The sequence below is a fragment of the Grampus griseus genome (genome assembly GCF_964374135.1).
Source record: "Grampus griseus genome assembly, chromosome: 12".
NCBI lineage: Eukaryota > Metazoa > Chordata > Mammalia > Artiodactyla > Delphinidae > Grampus > Grampus griseus.
In genome coordinates, this window is record NC_139006.1 from 80,722,607 (window position 1) to 80,746,307 (window position 23,701).

General features: G+C 35.6%; 1 protein-coding gene across 1 annotated transcript in view; it reads left to right on the forward strand.

The window, feature by feature from the left end:
• CCDC102B (coiled-coil domain containing 102B) overlaps positions 1 to 23,125 on the forward strand; it is a gene marked incomplete at its 5' end in the record, with an annotated part of 224,382 nt that extends 201,257 nt beyond the window's left edge. Inside the window, 1 exon segment of the mRNA XM_082668129.1 lies at positions 22,968 to 23,125. Coding sequence (XP_082524255.1) covers positions 22,968 to 23,075 — 108 coding nt within the window. The 3' untranslated portion in view covers positions 23,076 to 23,125.
• Between the last annotated feature and the right edge of the window lie 576 nt (positions 23,126 to 23,701).

Below are 23,701 nucleotides of genomic sequence, written 5' to 3' on the forward strand. Positions count from 1 at the left end.
ACCGGAGAGGATTGATCCAAAGCACAATCAACTCATATGGGTGTTGTAATCTGGATTATTTAATTGCAGTTGTCAGTCTTCAGTTTTTCTTTGATTAAAGGTCATACGCTTTCTGGTGGCTGGGAATGAAAATATTTCTCATGGAAACAAGATTTTGCATTAGATAGCAGTCAACATTTCTATAATTTGACTTATCATAGAGAAGCAAAGGAAATTCTGTCAGTTTCACTGCTGAGCTTTTTAATTTCATAGTAACAAATTCTTCAAATTGCAATTAGTTGAAATTAATGTTTAATTGGAACTGTCAAATACAGAGTTCCCAACTCCCACAAGTCAACAAATTTTAAATAAATGAAAATGAGATATTAATCCTCTATACTGAAAAGAGAAATAGACACTTGGGGGCCCATAAGAGAAAACCCAGAGTCTGATTAAAGAAATGAGCAAATTAAAAAATTCATTTTGGATGAGTTGCTTTTCTTTAAACAAACTTACTAAAAAAAAAAAATTCTAAATTGATGTGTATTTGTTAGAAGTCAAACATTCTTTTCTCATCATTTCATTGAAGCCATTATGTGATGGCAAATTTTAATTGAGACTTCATTATTGAATTGCAGAACTAATTACATATATATCCACATTAAAATACCAAAATAACTTACCACTTTAATAAAGTGGGAAAAACAGTCTAATGAATAATATAATGATGCAATAACCAAAGTTGGTAGAGACAGAACAGATAGTACCTAAGAAGCAAGGAGTATAATATAAACAATTACTAAGACACATGGGTGCTCCACACTGTACTAGTATCAAGAAGACTGAAGGACTGAATGAGATAAGGCTTGCCAAGGAATATTTTAAATTTTGTAAAACAATATCATATCATATAAAGAAGGAAAAATTTTTAAAAAGTCAACTATCATAACACCATCGTATCATATTACTTCAATGTATATTAACTTCTAATGCCTAGGCAATTTTATGCAGAATTGCAGTCATCATTTGAAATAATATACTCTGCTTTACCAGTTACCATAATCAGTTTTCCTGCTGCTATGTAGTTTTCATACTTGGTATTTCAAGGGGTGGGATAATATTTATTTCCTTGGATATAAATTTATTTAATCAACCAAGCCTCCTTTACTGAAGGTTGTTTGGATTTTTTTTTCTCAACATAACTGTACCATGACTACTTTCATGTACAGTTGACCCTTGAACAACATGGGTTTGAACTCTGTGGGTCCACTTAATACGAAGATTTTTTGATAGTAAATACTACTTTCTACCCAGTTCGTGGTTGGTTGAATCCGCACACATGTAGGGCCAACTCTAAGTTATAGGATGATTAACTTCTAAGCTGTTCAAATTCAACTGTACAGACCTTTTTTCCCCATTGGAAAAAAAAGTTTTCTAAGTGGAATTATTGGGCTTAAAGGATATGAATATAATATGACTCTTGATATATTCAGAATTACTAATTTTCTGTGCTTCTCAGCGATAGGTCAAATTGTGGAAACGTTGGCTATTATGCAAAATCTTAACTGCATCTTAACTGATGCAAAAGTAAGTTAAATCTCAAATGATTTGTTTATAAAGCTAAGAGTTTAATCACTCAGTTTGCTGAGTTGTTAATTGGATTTACTCTCAATTTCAGTTTCTTCTTTTTGTTAAATTCTTTTCCCTTACTCTAGCTCAATACTTACTCTTATTTTCTCTATTTCTATTTTAGTAATAGATTCTATTAGTAAGAGGACTTTAAAAATACGTAGTGACTATGTTGTGTTAAAAAAGATGTAAATCAGGGCTCAAGTAGTTCTTAGCCCCTAGATGCCTACAGTTCACAAACCAAGCAGCAGAGGGTGAGAGTTAGCCTATAGTAATCGACAAATAAAAGTCCTATGGTGAGGGAAAAAGAATCACCTAACTTTTAGATGACATTCCTGCTTTCAGAAATTCATGGATTTTTTTCATAAAACTGAAATTTGATATAAGTGCTCAGCACAATTGTAAGTCAAATATAGCTATAGATAAAATATATTCCCAGTGTAAAGGTCAAAGTCTAATATGATTTTCTAACCTGTCTGTGCAATAAATACCCTTTGGAGTATTTTTTTTTTTAGATATTTTTAAAAAATTTTTATTTTATATTGGAGTATAGTTGAATAACAATGTTGTGTTAGTTTCTGGTGTACAGCAAAGTGATTCAGTTATACATGTATCTATTCTTTTTCAAATTCTTTTCCCATTTAGGTTATTACAGAATATTGCATAGAGTTCCCTATGAGAAACAGTAGGTCCTTGTTGATTATCTATTTTAAATACAGTGGTGTGTATATGTCAATCCCAAACCCCCAATTTATCCCTCCCCCCAACCTTTCCCCTTTGGTAACCATAAGTTTGTTTTCTGAGGCTGTGAATCTGTTTCTGTTTTGTAAATAAGTTCATTTGCATACTTTTTTTAGATTCTGCATATATTTGTCTTTGTTGGTCTGACTTCACTTAGTATGATAATTTCTAGGTCCATACATGTTGCTGCAAATGGCATTATTTCATTCTTTTTAATGGCTGAGTAATATTCCAGTGTATAAATATACCACATCTTCTTTATCCATTCATCTGTCAATGGACATTTAGGTCTTCCATGTCTTGGCTATTGTAAATAGCACTGCAGTAAACATTGGGGTGCATGTATTCTTTTGAACAATGTTTTTTCTCTGGATATATGCCCAGGAGTGGGATTGCTGGATCATATGATAGCTCTATTGTTAGTTTTTTAAGGAACCTCCATACTGTTCTCCATAGTGGTTGTACCAATTTACATTTCCACCAACTGTGTAGGAGGGTTCCCTTTTCTCTACACCCTCTCCAGCACTTATTGTTTATAGACTTTGATGATGGCCATTCTGACTGGTGTGAGGTGATATCTCATTGTAGTGTTGATTAGCATTTCTCTAATAATTAGTGATGTTGAGGATCTTTTCATGTGCCTTTTGGCCATCTCTATGTCTTTGGAGAAATGTCTATTTAGGTCTTCTGCGCATCTTCTGATTGGGTTGTAAAAATACTAATACTCAAGCCTCATCTCCACTAGCCGAGTCAATTTTTATGGGTGGAGCCTGTGTATGAGTATTTTTTAAAAACTTCTCAAATGATTCTAATGTCTAGTGAAATATCAGAACCACTGGTCTAATGAGAAAAGACTGCCACCATTGAGACTCAAATTCATAACTTTGGTCCCCACTGAACACATGTGTTTACTGTAACAGATTTTACTAGTAGAGCATAAATGAAATGGCTTGCTACAGAAATGAGGCTTAGTCCATTGTAGTCTACCTGTAGCATTGTAATGTGCAAAACAAATTGATGTCTTCTAGTTTTGAGAGAAATTCAAAAGATAAAAAATCACTTAAACAGATGGAAAGAATAGGTATTATTGAGCACTGTAAGTTCACTCTCAAAGTGCTAGTGTTTTTCTAAATGCATTGTCTGTGTGGCTTCACACTTAGCAATTATCACCTTATTACTGCTTAGCTAATTCTGGCCTCACATTTTAACACTTCTGGTGTCAAAAAGGTGAATCTTTTCAAAAGTCTGATATCATCAGCAATGATGAATGTGAGAGACACTGTTTAAACCTACAGAACATTAATTATCTAAATTAACAGCTGATTTTTTAAGCAAGCCTTTATTTGGAAGGACACAGGAATTCTTTCCCAGCCCGAAATATATTTTGGTGAAATCTCGTTAATTTACACCCTGCTAATTTTAAGATTGTGAGAATAGTGATAGACTGAAATTCACATTTATCTAAGGAAAAGATCTGGTGTTTCAGGTTAAGATTAAAAAAAAATAATAAAGAGGCCGGCTTCATGTTCACATGGGGACACAAGCGGTAACCACAGACCCAGGATCTGAACTGAACTGTAAAAACCAGCCCAGTTCATTTAATATTAATTACTTCCTAACCTCTGTGTTAGATGTTAGAATATACTTGAGTGAGTTCTTCCCAAGAAGAGGTTTACAGTGTGGCTGGGGATAGTCCAACGTAAATGTCTGAAGTTAAATATAGCAAAATAAATGTCAAGATGGTGGTTTTTACAGGATGCAGCGGAAACAGGTGGCCATGTTTCTTTTCCTTCCAGGGCTATTTGTAATTATGCGTTTAATTATTTGTTGTCTGACACCCCAACCGGAATATATGGGCAAGGACCAGCACAGTCAGTGCCTCTAACTGGGCCAGCATCAGTAGAGTGGTTTCAGGTGCCCCTAAAATCAAGACATCATAGCACTACAACATGAACAGAGGTCTTGCATCCTTGTACATGTATGCAGTTAATTTAAATCCTTCTAATAATTTTGCTCCACTTTCTGTGGATAATTTGAAGGGCACCATTTCCTGCAATCATTCTTCATGATCTTGCTCTTCCTTCACTTTACCAACCACCTAAATTGTCTCTGATGGTGTTCAAAACAGGCCACCCTAGAATGTTCCACTCTGGCATGTGGATTATTTTGAGCTGAAAACAATCAAGGCCCATAAGACTCAGGAAGAACCCTTGAACTCTGTCTAAAAGAACTTGCTGTCTAAAAGAACTTGCTGTCTAGGGCTTCCCTAGTGCTGCAGTGGTTGGGAGTCCGCCTGCCGATGCAGGGGAGACGGGTTCGTACCCCGGTCCGGGAGGATCCCACATGCCGCGGAGCGGCTGGGCCCGTGAGCCATGGCCGCTGGGCCTGCGCGTCTGGAGCCTGTGCTCCACAATGGGAGAGGCCACAACAGTAAGAGGCCCGCGTACCGCAAAAAAAAAAAAAAAAAAAAAAAGATTAGTGTTTTAAGTTTCTGGTGGGTCATTTCAAAGAGAACATTCAGGGACAATTATTTTTTTCTGCTCTAATTAGAATATTCTTTTCATGAAAAAAATCATAATTGAGCTTAATGGTAAAGCATTTCAAATAATGTTCCAGTAAGATAAAAATAAAACAAGGGCCATTTTATTGTGTCAAAGGAAATAAAAATCTTTCTCAAAATTTTCTTATATGGAATATATAATGAGAAAGAGTGACATATTTAGGGTATTAATATTGTGTTGAAAAAAATGTCAAGAGTGGAATTATACTTTTAGGTTTACATGCTTCTTAACTTTCTAAAATAATAATCATGATATTTGAACTTCTGTCTTTTTAAAAGATTTGTCAGGTAGGTCATTTATTACAAGACATTTCAGTTACCTAACTAATATGAAAACAAATTTTTTTTAGTGTTGCTCAACTGGAATTATTAAAAAAGGTATGACTACTTGTATTTAAACACTCAGAACTCTAAGGCTATGAAATTCTTATGAGTCATTTTCCCTTCATGCTATAATAAATTGAGAACTTTTGATGTTTAAAAAGATATATATGCAAAATCTATAACTATTCATTTGTGTGGTTATGCTGTATTTGGAAAATCAGATGACAAAATATAAACTGCACACAATTAGACATATTTAAATTTGTAATTTGATGCATTTCACACTCAATGAGTATAAATGCAAGACAAATTTATGTTGGCACAAATTATGAAGAAATATTCAACAGTTATAGTCATCTCCTAAAGATATAAGATTTATGTTCTTACTATATCTTCACATATTATTGCTTTAATTAGCAGAAAATATTTTACTTTTTGTTAAAGTTATAGATTAGAAAAACCCACCAGATTCTGGTGGGCTTTTTTGTGTTGTTGTTGTTGTTTGTTTCAAGTATTTACCTGATTCATTTAAGAAAGCGAAAAGTATAGTTCTGTCACTTCTCGGTAATTGCACATTTGATTGGAAACAATCACTTTTTGAGAGTTAAATTAGTGCATTGAATGACTGAATTGTATGTTCCAGAGGTGATAATCATATTTCAGAATACAATGGGACAGGACTCTATTAACAGTAGAAGGATAGAGCAGAGTAAGAGAGTTGAGATCCAGAACTTGATCTAGAGGCTGGGATGGAGGGAAGCCAGAGCCAGGATGTCAACTCTAGATTGAAACCCTTTTGGTAGAGAGTCTACATCAGAGAAATCCAAAATGGGTGTTCTAGGCATGATTCTGAAGAAGCCAGGGGTAGTCTTTGAAGGTGGTGTATTGTACAGTCATCCGCATCCATCATAAAATGCACTTGCAGTCATTCGGATGGAGTTCTAAGGAAGAGCTCTTGTTCTGAAGGAGAAAACTGTAGCGATTCAATCAGGGTCCCAGGTGACAGGATCTTGGTGCTGCCCCAGCCTGGGGGAGGGGCAATGCAGTCAGTGTGTAGCTGTTCCTCTCACCTTCCCCCTCAGTCTATCTTGGTCTTTGGGGTGCAAGGCGACTGCCTCAGCCTCCTTCCTGTGTTCTAGGATTCTCCCAGTGATGCCTTGTCCATGAGTAGTTGCTAGTTGTTCTTCCTGTGATGGGGAGTGAAGTCAAAAACAACCTCTGTCACCATCTTGGCAATGTCACTCCTCTATTCTTTTGGACTCTATTACTGAGTACAGTATCCCAAATGAAAACTTTCAGCACTTTGCACTCTCAGTTCCTCAAATTCTTCTTTTCCAATTATCTTGTCCTTCACTCGACTTTACCAACCTACTCCCAAGGTCACATTGCAGATATTATCTTCACCAATTACTAGACTTTCTTCAGGGTCTCGAACTCTCCAAACATACTCTTATCTTTCTGGTTTACCTTCTTCAGTACCAAGTACTACAAAACTTCAACCCCCTGGGGCATATAATCTATTGATGATACTGCTTTTTCTCTGTCACTTATCCACTTCCATTTCTGATTTCACTCCTTGTGAAATGTGATGTCTCTACATTATAATCCCTTCACTGCATATACCTTAATTCCTTGCCCCCATATCCTTTGTAGACATTCACTTGTAAAGCTCAAGCTCTGCTTCATCATTAAATGCAAGCTTCTGCTTCATCAGCTGTGCACGTGGCACTAAAGAACCTAGTGCTATGGTAACAGGTCTTGGTTTATAGTCATGATCACTAGTCGCAAGTAGCATCTTAGCATTCCAGCATTAACTTTTCTAAATGACTGTTTCACTTCCTATCTCTTTTCTAATTCCTCCTCACTCCTCCATACTCTCAGATGATAATCTTTCTTCTGAATTTACTGAGAAACAAAAAGAAACAGGAATGTGGAATACAGAATATTTACACACTTCTCACCATCACATCTACCAAATTAGCTATATCAGTTGGAACCATTATATTCTGCTTACATATCTGATCCTATGGGTGAAATTTCTCAGTTCCTATCTGTGGTCAGCCTATATATATAAAACATACACAAGGGGCTTCCCTGGTGGCGCAGTGGTTGAGAGTCCGCCTGCCAATGCCGGGGACACGGGTTCGTGCCCCGGTCCGGGAAGATCCCACATGCCGCGGAGCGGCTGGGCCCGTGAGCCATGGCCTCTGAGCCTGCGCGTCCGGAGCCTGTGCTCCGCAACGGGAGAGGCCACAGCAGTGAGAGGCCCGCGTACAGCAAAAAAAAAAAAAAAAAACAACCATACACAAGTGTATATATATATATATTCATGTGTATATACACATACATGTATATTTAAATATTTTATATATAAAGTATTGTAAATGAACTGACTTCCTTTAAGTACACGTTCCATTTTTGCTATTATTAAACTCTCTTTACAGTAAAAAAAAAAAAAAAACCTGAAAGAAATATATTAACTTCTTATCTTCACAACCTTCATTCTGTTTCTAATCACAGCAGTGATACTTCTGACCACTGCCTCTTTACCAATGGAAAAGTCCTCAAGGCCACAAATGTGCTCCATACTTTTAAAGCCAGTGCTCCATTATTGGGCTTCATCTTTCTCAAACCATCATAATAATTTGACACAATCAGTCCCATTCTTAAAGTAACGTACTCTCTAGGCGTCTAGAAAAATCAGTGTTTTTTGGGGGTTTCACCTTCTTCTGCCCTTCTTGATCTCAATCTTGATTTCTCTTCACGTCTTCAGTTCTATATGTGTGAGTGTCTTATCCTTTCATTTATTCTGTGCCTACCTACACTCGCTCCAAAGGTGACACCTTCAGGGCTTCCCTGGTGGTGCAGCAGTTGAGCGTCCACCTGCTGGTGCAGGGATTGTGGGTTCGTGCCCCGGTCTGGGAAGATCCTACATGCGGTGGAGCAGCTGGGCCCGTGAGTCATGGCCGCTGAGCCTGTGCGTCCGAAAGGTGATATCTTCAAACCTCGTGGCTTTAGATGCCATCTATATGCTGACAACTCTCAACTTTATATCTTTAAACCCACTTCTCTAGCTGTTCCATTACTCAGGCAAAACAATTAATCATTTTTAACTCCTCTCTCTCTCACTTATTCCATATTAAATCAATCCTCACATTCTTTAAGTCCTGTATTCCTAACATATCACAAAATGACCACCTATCACCACCCTCATGACTGCCAGCCTTGCTCAAGATGACATTATCTTTTGTCTGTTCGACACTAATGCAAGATGTTAATAACAGGGGAAACTGGGGTGGGGATGTGTGTGGGGCAGGCATAGGGACTACATGAGGACTCTTTACTTTCCTCTCAATTTTTATGTAAATCTAAAACTGCTCTAGAAAATAAAGTCTATTAAAATCCCTAAAAATCTTACATGCTAGAAGTCTATTAAGTCTGTAGCCAGTTAAACATTTCTAGTGGTATAACATTTAACTTCAGTATCTATACTACTGAACAAACTGCATTTCCTTTTAATTACTAAGTAAACAATATTAAATACTTTATAGCATATTGTCTGTTAGCAGAATATGGTCTTCTTTGGAAAAAACCCTCAGTTTAAATACAGTGTCTTCAAAAGGAGAAATATAATTGCCTTCCTAAATGTAGGAGGAGTGGGTCTGTCTTTTACACAAGTGCAGTAATTATAGTGGTATCCTACAGTGATGTCAATTTTTCACAAAATTCCCTGAATAACAAAAAGTAAACAAATAGCCCAGGACATTCTGAATTGTAGTCTTTAGCTAATGCAACATTTCTTTGATGGTTACAGTTTATTTTTAAAACTAGAGGTCTCTATTACATAAAATATCTATTGTCATTTTAATGTAGAATATTTAAGGTATTAATAGCTAAATCAGTTTATGTTTATCAAAACTGAGGAAAAACTGGAACTCCAAGGAGTTGCATGATCTTTATTTCACGAAGTAGCTGTAGAAAGTCTTACATTGGCCTATCTACATGGGATGTATTCACGTGATGACCTAGGTATGATGGGCACAATGGATGTGTTGAGGGGAAAAAAAAGGCAGTAAATACCTTGTTGGATGCCCGATAGCATTCAGGAATTTTTCCAGTACATTTCCCACTTCATTCATTTATATGCATTCAGGGCATGTCGGTTTGCTTTCATTTATTTGCTTACCTCATAGTTCTTTATCAGGAGGCTAAACATGCTAGAACTTGCACACTATTAGTGGAAGCAGTCTCCATTTACAGATACTCTCAGGTGAACTGGACAGCAGCATTCCAAGCTGGTAACTTTTAAAGCATGTGTTGCTGTGTGATATTCTAAACATGAGAAGCCGCCATTCTCCATCAGGTTGGATAATGTGCTTCCTCATTTATATATATAACCTATACACAAGGAGGTTTGAGTCAGATATTTGAGAATATTTTTCATACTGTTTCTAGAAACTTCTAGCCAAATGCAGAGTAGACCAATCATGTTTGAACTCATCCAACTTAGAAAGTACTTCATTGGGAAAACGTTCTTTAAACCAGCAGTTCTCAACTCTGAAGGTCCTAGACAATTTTTCTGGAGGTCTGTGAGGTCAAAACTGCTTTCATAATAACTTAAAGATGTGTTTCACCCTTTTTACTATATTGACTTTGTTTTGATAGTACAAAATAAATGGCAGGTAAATCTGTTTACAGTTGGTTCTAGTGACTCAGATGGTGGGCAGTGATTATGTTCAAAGAAAGGTGCAAGGAAATATTTTGAAATTTTGGAATCTGAACGTTACTCTAGTGAAAGAATGCTTACTACCGTCTCATTGGTTTTCATATGTACAGAATTAGAATTCTGTTTTAAGAAATGTGCTCTACATATCTGTTTTCCATCTTTATTCCATCAGCACTAAGTCTCCTTTGACTTTCGTAATATTACTAAGGCTATGATGGCAGTGATGCATTGCAATTAAAGTGTGCCAGCTTTATTCTACTTACTATTTAGGGGAAGAAATATTTTCTTCATATTTCAATACTGTATAAATTTTGCAAATCATGACTACATTTCCATTTACTTATTCCTTGCTGTTATTTAAAATAGAGTTTTCTCTATCACTGTTAAGCTAAGTTGATCATAAACATTTTCTACTAGGAAATATGTAAAACAAAATACTTAAATATTTTTCTGTATTTTAAAACACTTATCCTACTGTGTCATTAACTTTTTTTCTTATATTAAGCAATCCAGCTACTGCTATAACCGTAGATTATTTTAGATAACAGTCATCAAAATTATTCAGAGGAAATTAATCAAAGTGTCTTGGTGAAGAGATTTCTGGAATGATATGGCTGTTGGTTCAGTTACAAAATAACCAAGATTATAATAGACAGTTGCAGAAGTTTGGAACTCAGAAGCTTAAATATAATTCAACAAATAACGAGGTGTCCATTTCTGTTTCAGAAACATTTTTAGAAACATTGCACTTTTGGAATCTCTTGTAGTTGTTTGAAACTTCCATTAGAAGTGACCGATAACCACGTTTATATATTATGTATGCAGAAGTTCATTCCCAAGTCAGTTTGCATCTTCTCTTTAAAGGAAGAGTATAATATTTTAATTATAAAGTTTTCTATTTGAATCTTATTCAGTTAAAGAAGGATTTTGTTCCGTCTTAACTTTCCACCCCAGGAAAGCAACCCATATAAATGCAGTTAGGTGCCTATAAGTGAAAACAGTTTCATTCATGGAGAAGTTGCAGGGTAAGTAACTTCCACTCCATATGTTTCTGTCATTTTGGAAAATTGTAATCTGGAAAGATATTTGTATGATAGAGGAAAACATTTCTTCCTTTTATCATTGTAATTATCCCTTTTATCATTATAGTCCTTTTCAAACACTTAAAGGTTCTCTTCTGAATAAAAGCTGATTATTAGACTATGATGTCTTCCCTATCCTCTGTGGGAAATTAAGCACTAGTCCTTTGATTTATCAATCAAAAAATATCACTTGTTTCCCCTTCTCTTAACATACATATCTTGCTGTTTTTTTGTAGTCTGCTTATTTATGAAACATATTTTTGAAGACTTTTTCTTTTCTAGTTATTCTTTTCATGAATTTTATTTTGAAATAACATTGTATCTCTTTCTAATTTTGGCTATCTAATTCTTATTTTAAGAAGAGCTTGAGCCTTAGCTGTAATCAATTAAGAGTAATTACTGGTTTTTAAATATTGTTAGTTTCTAACTTGTTTTTCTTTGTGGTTTTTTAGATACAAGTCATGTGGCTTTTTTTTTTTTTTTTTTTTTGCTGTTCGCGGGTCTCTCACTGTTGTGGCCTCTCCCGTTGCGGAGCACCGGCTCCGGACGCACAGACTCAGCGGCCATGGCTCACGGGCCCAGCCGCTCCGCGGCATGTGGGATCTTCCCGGACCGGGGCACGAACCCGTGTCCCCTGCATCGGCAGGCAGACTCTCAACCACTGCGCCACCAGGGAAGCCCGTCATGTGGCTTTTAATAAGATTTCCGTTTTCCATGTTTTATAAAGGTTTCACCACACATTTGTAGAAACAGATTTTTCTGACTCACTAGCAGGTTGTCACCTGTGTAGATGGCCTATAGGGTGGCAGGCACTTTCGTAATACCCAGGCTGAATTGCTAGAGTACAGAGCCATGAGGAAGAGTTTCCAAATCCTGTTATAGTAAGTAAAATTGAGTAGTTTTGTACTGAATATTCTTGTTCTTAATGTTTACATTCCTCTAAAGAGTTTTACAATTCTAATCACATTTCATCTTTGCATTTCTGTAACTGATGTTTCTGCAATTTCCTTTTCTTTTGGTTAAAACAACGAGGAGTAACAGTATTTTTATACCCATGTTCAACATTAGTTGGAGATTAAGCCTGGTGATTCAAGACCTGTGATAAAAGATTAAAACTTGGGACAAAAATGGCGATTTCATTTCTTTCATTAAGTTTCATAATGCTGGAATTCACTGCAGTATCCAAAGGCAAAGAGGGACATAGCCCAGTGCTCTTACAAAGCTTCCTTCTGAAAGCAGACATCTGTTGTGTGTTAATTGAGTAAAATGAAACAGGGAAGGAAGGATTGTTTGTTCCCTGGGTACTTTATTAGTGTTCTCTACTATTCAGATTCTCAAAGAGGAAAGTGGGAAATATATACATCATGGTGCTGATCAAATACAAGTGCTGTTGTCATGAAAATTAATATTATTTGACAATGTTTTGTCTTCCTTTGATGTGAGACAAGATATTATTATTCTCTGCGCAAACACTTTAGCATATTGGTTAGGTGAATGCAACTTGAAGTCAGTGTTAATAAAGATCAATATCAAAACCTTTGTGAGATACCAGTTACAAATTAAATATACTTAGTGTTTTCTCACACATCTTGATGAGACTTTTCTACTCTATGGAAATAGATGCCCTATAGTTGTCTGTAATTTGGATAAAATTAGCACCAATTAAGTGTCCCTTATCAAGAAACCACACCATAAACACTTGTAATATTGCTGCCCCAGGTGATCCAATGGAATCCTGAAGTGTTCTCTCAACTACAGATTTGTCACATAATATCATAGCTTTGATTCTACAGTTGCTATGGTACCCTGAACAAATACTCAGTATTAGTCTCTCAGGACATAAATTAAGAATCATCAGTATTGTAGGATGTCAGGTGCTTAGCTCCCACTGACCATGATGCTGTTTTAATTTATTGAAAAGAAAAGAAAAATAACTCTGAGCTGAAATAAACTGTTTAATAGAATGCTTTGTATATAAATAAATAGTCACGTAAGATTATCTAGGTCAATACATGTTAAAGCAATGCCAATAATCGTTAGACTCATTAAGGCATCAAGTCCATCCAATTCTTGAATATTTCAGAAGTTCATTATATAGAGATAAAGCAATGAAATATTCTAGATTCACGTGATACTATTATTTAAGATAACATTCTTAAGAGCTCGAATCCTTGGATATATTCAATTGGCTTAATTCTATTGTAGATACCTTGGAATTAATTTTGATTTGGCTTAATATATAAATATAGCAACTGAAATGTATGCCATATTTACTCTTATTGTGTTTATTTTAACGTCTTTATTGAGATCTAATTCATATACACTTTTAAAGTGTTCAATTCATTGGTTTCTAGTAAAATAGAGTTGTCCCACAATTACTACAATCTAAGTTTAAAACATTTTCGTTACCTCAAAGAAGAAAACACAAACCCATTATCAGTCATTCCCCAGTCTCCCTATACCCCCAGCCCTTGGCAATCACTAGCCTACTTTCTATCACTGTGGAGTTACCTATTTTAGAATAGGTAACTCCTATTCTATAGATTCTATATTCTATAGCATCTATAGAATATATGGCCTTTTGTGACTGGCTTCTTTCGCTTAGTATAGTGTCTTCAAGGTTCCTCCATATTGTAGCATGGATCAATACTTCATTCTCTGTATGGCCGAATAATAGTGCATTGCATGGATACAGCACATTTTTTTCTTCATTTTTCAGTTGATGAGTATTTGGGTTATTGGGTTGTTACACTCCTTGTCTACTATGAATAATGCTCTTATGAACATTCATTTACAAGCTTTGTGTAGATGTTTTTATTTCCCTTGGATTGCTGGATCATATGGTAACTCTGTTAACGATTTCTTTTATTGGTGTATTGTTGTTTTACAATGTTGTGTAAGTTTCTATTGTACAGGGAAGTGGAGTTCCCTGTGCTATATAGCAGGTTCCCATTAGTTATCTAATTTATACATATTGGTGTATATATATCAATCGCAATCTCCCAATTCATCCCATGCCCCCCTTCCCCCCTTGGTGTTCAAATGTTTGTTGTCTGTGTGTCTATTTCTGCCTTGCACCAAACTCTTTTCCACAGTGGCTGTACAATTTTCCATTCTCACAAGCAATGTCTGAGGGTCCCAATTTCTCTGCATTCTCACCACCACTTGTCAGAGTTCATCTTTTTTATGACAGCCAACCTCGTGGAGGTGAAGTGGTACCTTATTGTGGTTTTGATTTGAATTTCCTTAATGACTAATAATGCTAATCCTGTTTTCATGTACTAGCTGGCTACTTGTATATTTTCTTGGGAACAACTTATTCAGATTCTTTGTCCATTTTTTTAAAAAATATTGAGTTGTGTTTTTTGTATATTCTGGATATAAATCCCTACTCAAATATATGATTTGCAAATATTTTCTCTCATTACATATATTGTCTTTTCAACTTGATAGTTTCATTTGAACCATAAAACTTTTAGAAATAATTTTAATCAAGTCCAACTTGTTTATTTTTTCTTTTGTTGCTTGGGCTCTGCTGTTTTGTGTAAAAAACTTTGACTATTTCAATGTCATGAAGATTTACTCCCATGTTTTCTTAGACTTTTATAGTTTTAGATATATTTAGGTCTATGATTCATTTTGAGTTAATTTTTATAAATGAGGTGAGCATAATTCAGAATTATGCTTGTGGATATCTAATTGTCCTGGAACTACTTGTTGAAAAGATAATTCTTTGCCTCACTGAAGTATCTTGACACCCATATCAAAATCCAGCTGACCCTGGACTCTTGATAGACATTTAGGTCAATGGAATAAAAGTGTATCCTTCTGCCAGTAAAGCATTGTCTTGATTACTACAGTTTTAGTTAAGTATTGAAATCAGGAAGAGTCAGTTCTCCAGATTTATTCTTCTCTTGTAATTCTTCTGTTCCTGTTTTCATACTTTTGTTGTTGCTAAGAATGTTGAGCTTCATCACAGATTTAACCACATGTGTTCCCAAAGAGACGGAAATACTGGCACTAAAGTACAGCTACTTGGAAAATTATTCTGGGTTGGTTTTGTTTTGTTTTTGTTTTTGTTTTTGTTTTGGTCACTAAGATGACAATAAAACCTTTGGGGAAATAATTGATTCACATCATTGGGAATGTAATTTTTATCATTCATTCACTGTAAGGTCCACTTAGAGAAAACTGTCTCCAGGTTTCCCAAAATAGTTTCCTTAAAATGGGAATCTCTCAAATCTGAACCATGTGTCATTCTTTATTGAATTACTCAGTTGAACCATTCACTTAAAAGCAAACTTATTCCTTTTGCTCTGAAGAATTTAATTCTGTCATTCAGCTGAGATATAGTACTTTCATTAACCCTATATAATAATTGCACTGTTACCTTAGCTCATTAGAAAATTTATAGTTTAGTAAATTATTTCAGCAATTACATTTATGCCCTGCTTATTACTTGTTTAACATTTCTTAAACATTTTAACAATTGTCTGGTAGGCAATAAATCTACTCACTTTATGTGGAAAGTACTTGGAAGAAATTTAGTAGCCAGTTTCATGAAAGGCCTGTGAAATTCAGTGACATATGTATTTAAAAAGAAGGCCAGTAAGGAAACTGATAAATAATTCTGGCAAATCACACCTATTATCATGGATTACAAGACCACAGAACATGTAGTATTCCGTTAAAGTGAGATCACATTTTAATTTTGAATACCTTAGTAAGAATTAGCTGGAGTCACTGAATATAAATCATCCAATAATTTCCATATAGGTAGCAATAAGATATTATATTTAATAACGAAGTTAATTCTGACATTGAAATATATGTATAATCATGTAACACATGCTATATACTTAGCAAACTTCTCAAAAGGCAACCACTTTCCATCAGAGATCACCAGGAAGTTTTAGTAAAATGTTCCTGTTGATTTTAATGATTTGTTTTTAGGTGAAGAGCATGTTGTGGTATAATCCTTAATGAAATGGTTCAGAATATTTCAGTTCCAATTAAAAATATCTGGAAAATTAGTCTGTACTAATTATTTAAAGTCAGCAAGTTGTCATGCCCACTTATTCCTTACAAAGGCTCTACATTACATGAGTTGGGTTTAGGGAATTTGTGAACAGGACACTCATCTGAATTTGTGCCATCTTTCCTCATTACCTTAATCAAATTCCAAACTGCAGAGATTATAAAGACACCCCACTGTGGATGCCCTAGAGCAGAGTTGGAGCAGGTTGGCCAGAAAGAGTTGCCAAAATACCCAGTGCTAAACATGTCACTTCAATTTCTGTGACATGGGTCCCGCTCAGTTGCTAATGGAAAGATGTATCAAAACTGATTATCAGTGGTTTCCAGCTAGATTTAGGTAAGGATGTATGTAATAAAAATAAAAATGGGTTTACGTGCTATTGTCTGCATCACCTAACAGGCTTTCCTTTTCTCGTCTTTCCTTTGTCATTTTATTTCCCTTTCTTTTCAATGATGGAGATTAACATTTTCCAGGAATTGCAAGTCCTTTTTAGCTGAAGTCATTGTCTCCATACTATCAAGTCTTAGACGGTAGCTGGACCTTATTAGACTGCCAGTTTGATCAGATTATAATATATGCTGTAAACATTTTTCTTGAATCATAAATTTTTGGGAATCTACCCAGATTTCAGCCAGACTGGCCAGGGCCTTACCAGAGTAGCAATAGGAACAAAGCAATTATTCTGTGCTCAACAGTAAGTATTGAACTGAATTTATCTGGCATATGGAAGTTTTAGGATACTATGGATATAGAATTTGCAAATTATGGTCTTCTTTCTTGGCATAGATATTTAACAAAAGTGGAAGGGCATCTGTTGCTTTAGCCTACCCAACATTAATTTATTCTTTTTTATAAACATGCAAAGACTATTCTAAGCACTTGAAATCTATACATGAATAAAATGAATATCCCTTCTGCATGGAATTTGCATTCCAGTGGAGAGAGACGGAGACAATTTATATATAAATCATATGACTGCTGGAAAAAAACAGGTGTTCTTGCTTTGGGTGCAGGTTGCAATGTTAAATATGGTGTCTGGCCTCAGATTTGAATAAATACATGGAAAATGTTAATGAAAGTTAATCATGCAGATAACTGTTGAAAGAAGGTTCCAGGCAGAAGGAACAGTCAGTGCAAAGCCCCTGATGGGAAGGATCAAGTAGAAAAAGAAACAGGAAGATATATGAGAGCACCGTGTTTTTTTTTTCAAATTTATTTTTGGCTGTGTTGGGTCTTTGTTGCTGCGCGTGGGCTCTTCACTAATTGCAGTGAGCGGGGGCTTCTCATTGTGGTGGCTTCTCTTGTTGCAGAGCATGTGCTCTAGGCGTGTGGGCTTCAGTAGTTGTGGCTCGCGGGCTCTAGAGCGCAGGCTCAGTAGTTGTGGCGCATGGGCTTAGTTGCTCCACGGCATGTGGGATCTTCCTGGACCAGGGCTCGAACCCGTGTCCTCTGCATTGGCAGGTGGATTCTAACCACTGCGCCGCCAGGGAAGTCCCAGCACCGTGTATTGATGATACTGTGTGTGTCCTTGAGTAGGTGAACGAGCATGGGATCTGGTGCACAAGTGGGAACAGGGAAAGTTAAAGTGTGTGTGTATCTGCAGCACTTTCAAGAACCTCACAGCCTGTGAGAGAGAGACGATGACTATTGTAATTTAGTTTGATAAGTTTAAGATCAAGGGTAAAGGTAAACAACAGACATAGCAGAGTATTTGTTTTTAATGTGAAGAGGCTTTTATTTGCTTTTCACAATCTAAATGCCTAAGAATACACTAAATGTCGCAAGACCTTCATCAACAGTTCATTCCTTACTTAATATCAGAATTTATAACTGTGAATGAGGAAAATAAAAAAACTAAGTTTTTATTTGGTAAAGATTTTGGTTTCTTAAATTTAAAAACTTTTTTTTACTTTTTAAAAAATTTTATATTGGAGTATATTTGACTTAAATGTTAGGTTTCTGGTGTACAGCAGTGATTCAGTTATACATATATCTATTCTTTCTCAGATTCTTTTTCCATATAGGTTATTACAGAGTACTGGGTAGAGTTCCTTGCGCTATACAGTAGGTCCTTGTTGATTATCTATTTTATATATAATAGTATGTATATGTTAACCCCAACCTCCTAATTTATCCCTCCTTCTGATGTTAGACCCCCAGACTGGGGAGCCTGACATGGGGCTCAGAACTCTCACTCCTGTGGGAGAATCTGTGTGATATAATTATTTTCCAGTTTGTGGGTCACCCACCTGGCGGGTATGGGATTTGTTTGTATCATGAATGCACGCCTCCTGCCATCTCATTGTGGCTTCTTCTCTGCCTTTACAAGTAGAGTATCTTTTCTGGCAGGTTCCAGTCCTTTGTTGTCGTCAATGGTTATTCAGCAGTTAGTTGTGATTTTGGTGTTTTTTGTGAGAGGAAGTGAGCTCAGGTCCTTCTACTCCACCGTTTTGTCTAGGGATTGGAAAATAAAAACTTACTTTGTTCCAGATCAACCTTGACAAGTGCATGTGGCCTTGGGTCCCTCTCAGGGAAGGATGGACCTTTGCCTTTACTCCAGTCCTATTTGTTCTTAAAGGTTGTAAGGAAAGAGAGGCACTTTTGAAGGCACTGGATCAACACCAATCCAAACAGCACAGACCTCTAAGAGAGGATCCAGATTCTCTTGGTCCCTTTCCTATTTGTCCAGATTAATGCTAGAGTGGGTGGAGTATCATCCCACCAGTAGTAAAGGGTCACTCTCCTGATGCCCTTCTTCTCCACAGGCCTCGCTGCAGGTAGGGCCTGCAGATTCCTCTCCTTCAGCCGCCTCAGAATCTGTTCTATCTTCCCCTCCACCTGCCAGGACCTTCCGACTCCATGACTCTGTGGCTGCATCCACTGCAGCCCGGCCTAAGCTCCATAGCAGAGAATTTAAGAAAGCTACATCATTTGGGCCAGGGTAATTGTACTGACCTCTACTCAGTGTGTTCCAAGGGCCAGCAGCGTCAGTATCACCTGGCAGCTTGAGAAATGGAAAAATCATGAACCGTGCTTGACACCCACTGAGTCATTATTGGCATTTTAACAAGATCCTAAGGTGATTCATAGAATGTTAAAGTTTAAGAAGCCTGTTTTAAAGGATTTTTTTTTTTTTTGGCGGTACGTGGGCCTCTCCCGTTGCGGAGCACAGGCTCCGGACGCGCAGGCTCAGCGGCCATGGCTCACAGGCCCAGCCGCTCCGCGGCATGTGGGATCTTCCGGGATCTTCCCGGACCGGGGCACGAACCTGCGTCCCCTGCATCAGCAGGTGGACTCTCAACCAACTGTACCACCAGGGAAGCCCTTAAAGGATTTTAGGAGTAGAGTCGTAGTCCATTGCATAGAGAAGAGAGAATGTGAGCAAAGACATTGGGGAAAGAAAGAAAATGAGCATGACTGCCACCCAACCCACCCTGTTGTGGGCTAAAAATACAAAAAGCTCAGGGCTGCTGGAGAACAAAAGAAAACCTGGGATTACCCTGGTAGGTAATATGAGAGAGAAAATGGGAGGAGGGTTTATGTGCTCATCTGGGCACTGGGAGCTCTTGAGGGGTTCGTCAAGTGGGGAGGTAAGATCAGAATTGGATGTTAGCCAAATCTCCAAGGTGAGGTCTGAATTACACCTTGGGTATTTTCCATTGCATTTTCAACATCCTTAACGCAAATTTAGAAAATATAACACTTCCACCAGTATCTTGTATCATTTTGGATTTTTCTTTGTATGTTATTTTACATAAGAAATGTCATGCATCACTCACAATATTGTGAGCCTTTTTTCCAAAGTTAAATATCATAAAATAGCTTTATGAATTCTAATTAAACATCTTAATGTCTGCAGAGTGTTCTGTCAGAGTGATGGATTATAATTAAACAAAACTCTCAGTAATCATTCAGGTCAGTTTGACTTTTTCATGAACATAATGAAAGAGTTTTTATGTGTCTGATATTATTTTTCAGACATTTCAATACATGAATTTTTAAAAATATGAATGTTAAAACTTTTGTTATACATTTCCAAAATGCATTACAAAATTTAATTTCAAATATAATAAATAACTTAAGTATCATATTCTACTTAAACTCTGCTGTTCTTATAGTTGTACCAAAATATTCCTTAAATATCTAATAATACCTGTCTGTAATTAAGCTTTCCAAGTAGTTACCATATATCCCATATTAGTATTCCTATATTAAAATCCCAAGTGATAGAAAAGCTGAAAATTTATAAATTGAAGAAAAAGTACAAAAAGATAACATTTCTCATTCGTTAAGTAAATGATTTGGGAACTGCCCTTGGTAATGCCAAATAGGTGGGTTTTTTCCAAGTAGATATTTGAAAGAAAATGAAAATGTGAAATAATCCGACATTCCAGAATAATTAGTCAATCATTATTAGCCTATCACTTTATTCTTCTAATTTTTATCCTGATAGAAAATTAATCTTTAATGAGGCATGAACGTTGAGCATCCCGATTCCTCCCCAAATAATGAAATTGGATGCAAGACTGTATCTGAAGAAGCAAAATTAGTCTGGATGCCTGGCCTACTCGAATTTTATAATAATTTTTAGGTAATATATATACAGACATGTTTGTACTTTAATAAATATTTTTGTCACATTTATCTAGCAAAATACACAACACTTGATTTGAATAACTTGATGTAAAATATAATGATTAAATCCAACATGAGCCTAAATATTAACAAATACATGTTACATTAACTGCAGAAACATTAGAACTAGAGACATGTAGAATATCTGTAAAAACATTTCTGGTTCAACATTTATCTATATAAAGCAGAAACTAGGAAAAGGGAGGTCCACAAAAACCTGCACAGGTTACATAAGGGAGAACTTTGATGGTAAGAAAGTAAACTTGGATTATGTATTTAAAAGTAATTCTGATAGGTGTATATATAAACTTAAGAATTGTGGATGTCAAAAAAAGTGTGTATTACTAAAAATGTCTGAATGTTTGACATCTAGAAATAAAAATATTTGAGAGTTAATTTTGATACACCTTAACAATGTTTACTTCATGGGCACAAGTAATTGATGAAAAGGGTTTATAGAATGGTGAGGGTATGAAGAGAAATAGCTTTTTTCTCCTGGAAAATAATAATGCCAACTCAACTCTATATAATTCTTTCTAATGTTTAAAATGATTTAACTTGAATAACACTGATCAAGAGATCAGAGAATTGGGATTCATTTTCATATTTAGCAGTAATTTGACTTTGCACAAGGTGAGGAAGATTTGATTATCCTTACAGTTTTATTAAATACGGAAATTATTAACCTTATTTTACTATAGTGCCATAGCTCAGCAGTGTGCTTGGAGAGGCAAGATTTTTGTCTTGAAGCTGCATATATGCATGGTAATTTCCACAAGATTTTGAAATATTCAATTGGAGGAATATGGTTGCTAGATATTGTTGTGAGGAAGAGAAGACACTAAAACTATCTAAACCTACCCCATGGAACCCACTCAGGCTAAACAACTTGGCAACTTAAACACCTATTGAAATGTGTTTATATATAGAAAAAATAAAATTGGAGATCTACCTCACATCATGTACAAAAATTAACTCCATCTTGATCTAGGACTTAAATGACAAATACAAAACTTTAACAAATTTTAGTTGAAAATACAGATTAATACTTCTCTAAGCTTTGCATACGGAAGTAATTTTTAGCATTATTAAATACATCCTAACTGTAAAAAAATTGATAAATTTTGCTTAATAAAATGACTATTATTCATCCAAAGAGCTCTTAAATAAAATGGAAAAAATAAGTTATAAACTTGATAACACTTGCTGAAGATATTTGGAACACTTATAACTGACAAAGGGTTAGTATCGAGATTATAACATAAACATGTACAGATAAAAAAGAAAAGAAAGAGCTCCAAACAGAGTAATGAGCAGAAGACCTGAATAGGAACAAAAGAAGAATATCATTGAGCCAATAAAAATATAAAGAGGTATCAACCATAATCTATTGATCAAGGATTGGCAAAAGTTTTAATATCTCACACCACCAAGTGTTGGCGAAGATATGCTCAAACAGGATCCCATCTAACTGCCTTTGGGAGGTAAGTTAGTAAATCATTTTGGGGAGACATTTTAGCATTATCTTGAAAAATTAAACATTAAAAAATATAACTTGGCAATTCTCCTCCTACGTATGTCTCCAGAGACTACTTTGCACAAATGCATCAGGAGATCTACACAAGAATGTTCAGAGCAGCTCAAGCCTGCAAACAGTCTAATAGTTATGGACAGGAGGGTGGTGTACTGTCATGGCACCATCATGCAGTACCATCTGGTAAACCAGAACAAAGAGGCTACAGTGAGTCACCAATACGGATGAGTCTTAGCAATTGAATTAAAAAAGAAAGTATTAGAAGATTACATAGAGCATGATACCCATTTTTTTTATGTTTAAGTTAAAAACAACTAAAAGAATACATTTTAAAGAATATTTCTATTTGTACCATTATGTGTGTGTGTCTATATAAGTGTACATATATACACTTAGCATATGTATATGCACACATATATGCTATACTTAAATACACACATGCAAATATGTAAAACTATTTTCAAAATCTTGAGAATAATAAGGTAGGGAAGCCCAGGTTAGAAACAGGGGAGGAGTGCCTAGGTAAGATTTCGTCAAATTCTAGACTCCATGTAGATGTTTATTATTGACTATATGAACTAATTCTATAATTAAAAATAAGTATTCCTACACATTCATGTATATATACAAAAAAGAATGTGTCATGCAAAAAACTTGCTTTTAAAAGGATTTTCTTATTTCAGTCATCTTACCTGAGGCATTTTCTATTTTGCTTTCAGCTTGATGATTTCCTGAATCAGATCCATAAGCTCCAGAGATCTTTGGATGAACAAAAAGAAACAAATGAAAACTTGGAACTTCAACTCAGGCACTTACAAAACTGGTAATTGTTTCACAAAATATGTCAAATTCAAGATCGAGATCTTAGATAGGGAAATCTTGATGTCCTTTTTTCCTCATTTTCTTAACAAAAATAATGTAACTAGAAATATTAAAAGAAACTTGCACTCAGTACTTAAATTTATGGGCTTCTTGGCTCTTATTGTTTTTTCCCCCAATAAATGTTACATGTTATGATAAAGACAATTTAAATATCATTTAAAAGCAACTCTAGTTCTAAAGGTGTAAAATTTCTGAAAGGCCAAAGGAGCTTTCAGAATACATTTCACAAACTGAAAGGGTTATAATACCGGCAAGAAAACAGAAGTTGCAAACCATACAGTTTGCTGGGTAGTTGATAAGAGAATCACTGTACTTAAGTAATTGATAGACATTAAACACATATTCACAATCTATGTGGTAAGGGTGGCACGTTGTGTGAAAAATGTTTTTACCCCAGAGAGGTAACAATAAATTTGGTATAATTCTTCATACAAGGCAAAAGTGGACAGAGGTGTCAAACACTATGATTTGCATTAGAAAGAGACTGAAGGAGCAAAGCTAAGATTTGCACTCCAATTGGTATGAATACTCTCAAAGTAATAGATCGCCTGTGACTGAAGTTAAGGAAAAG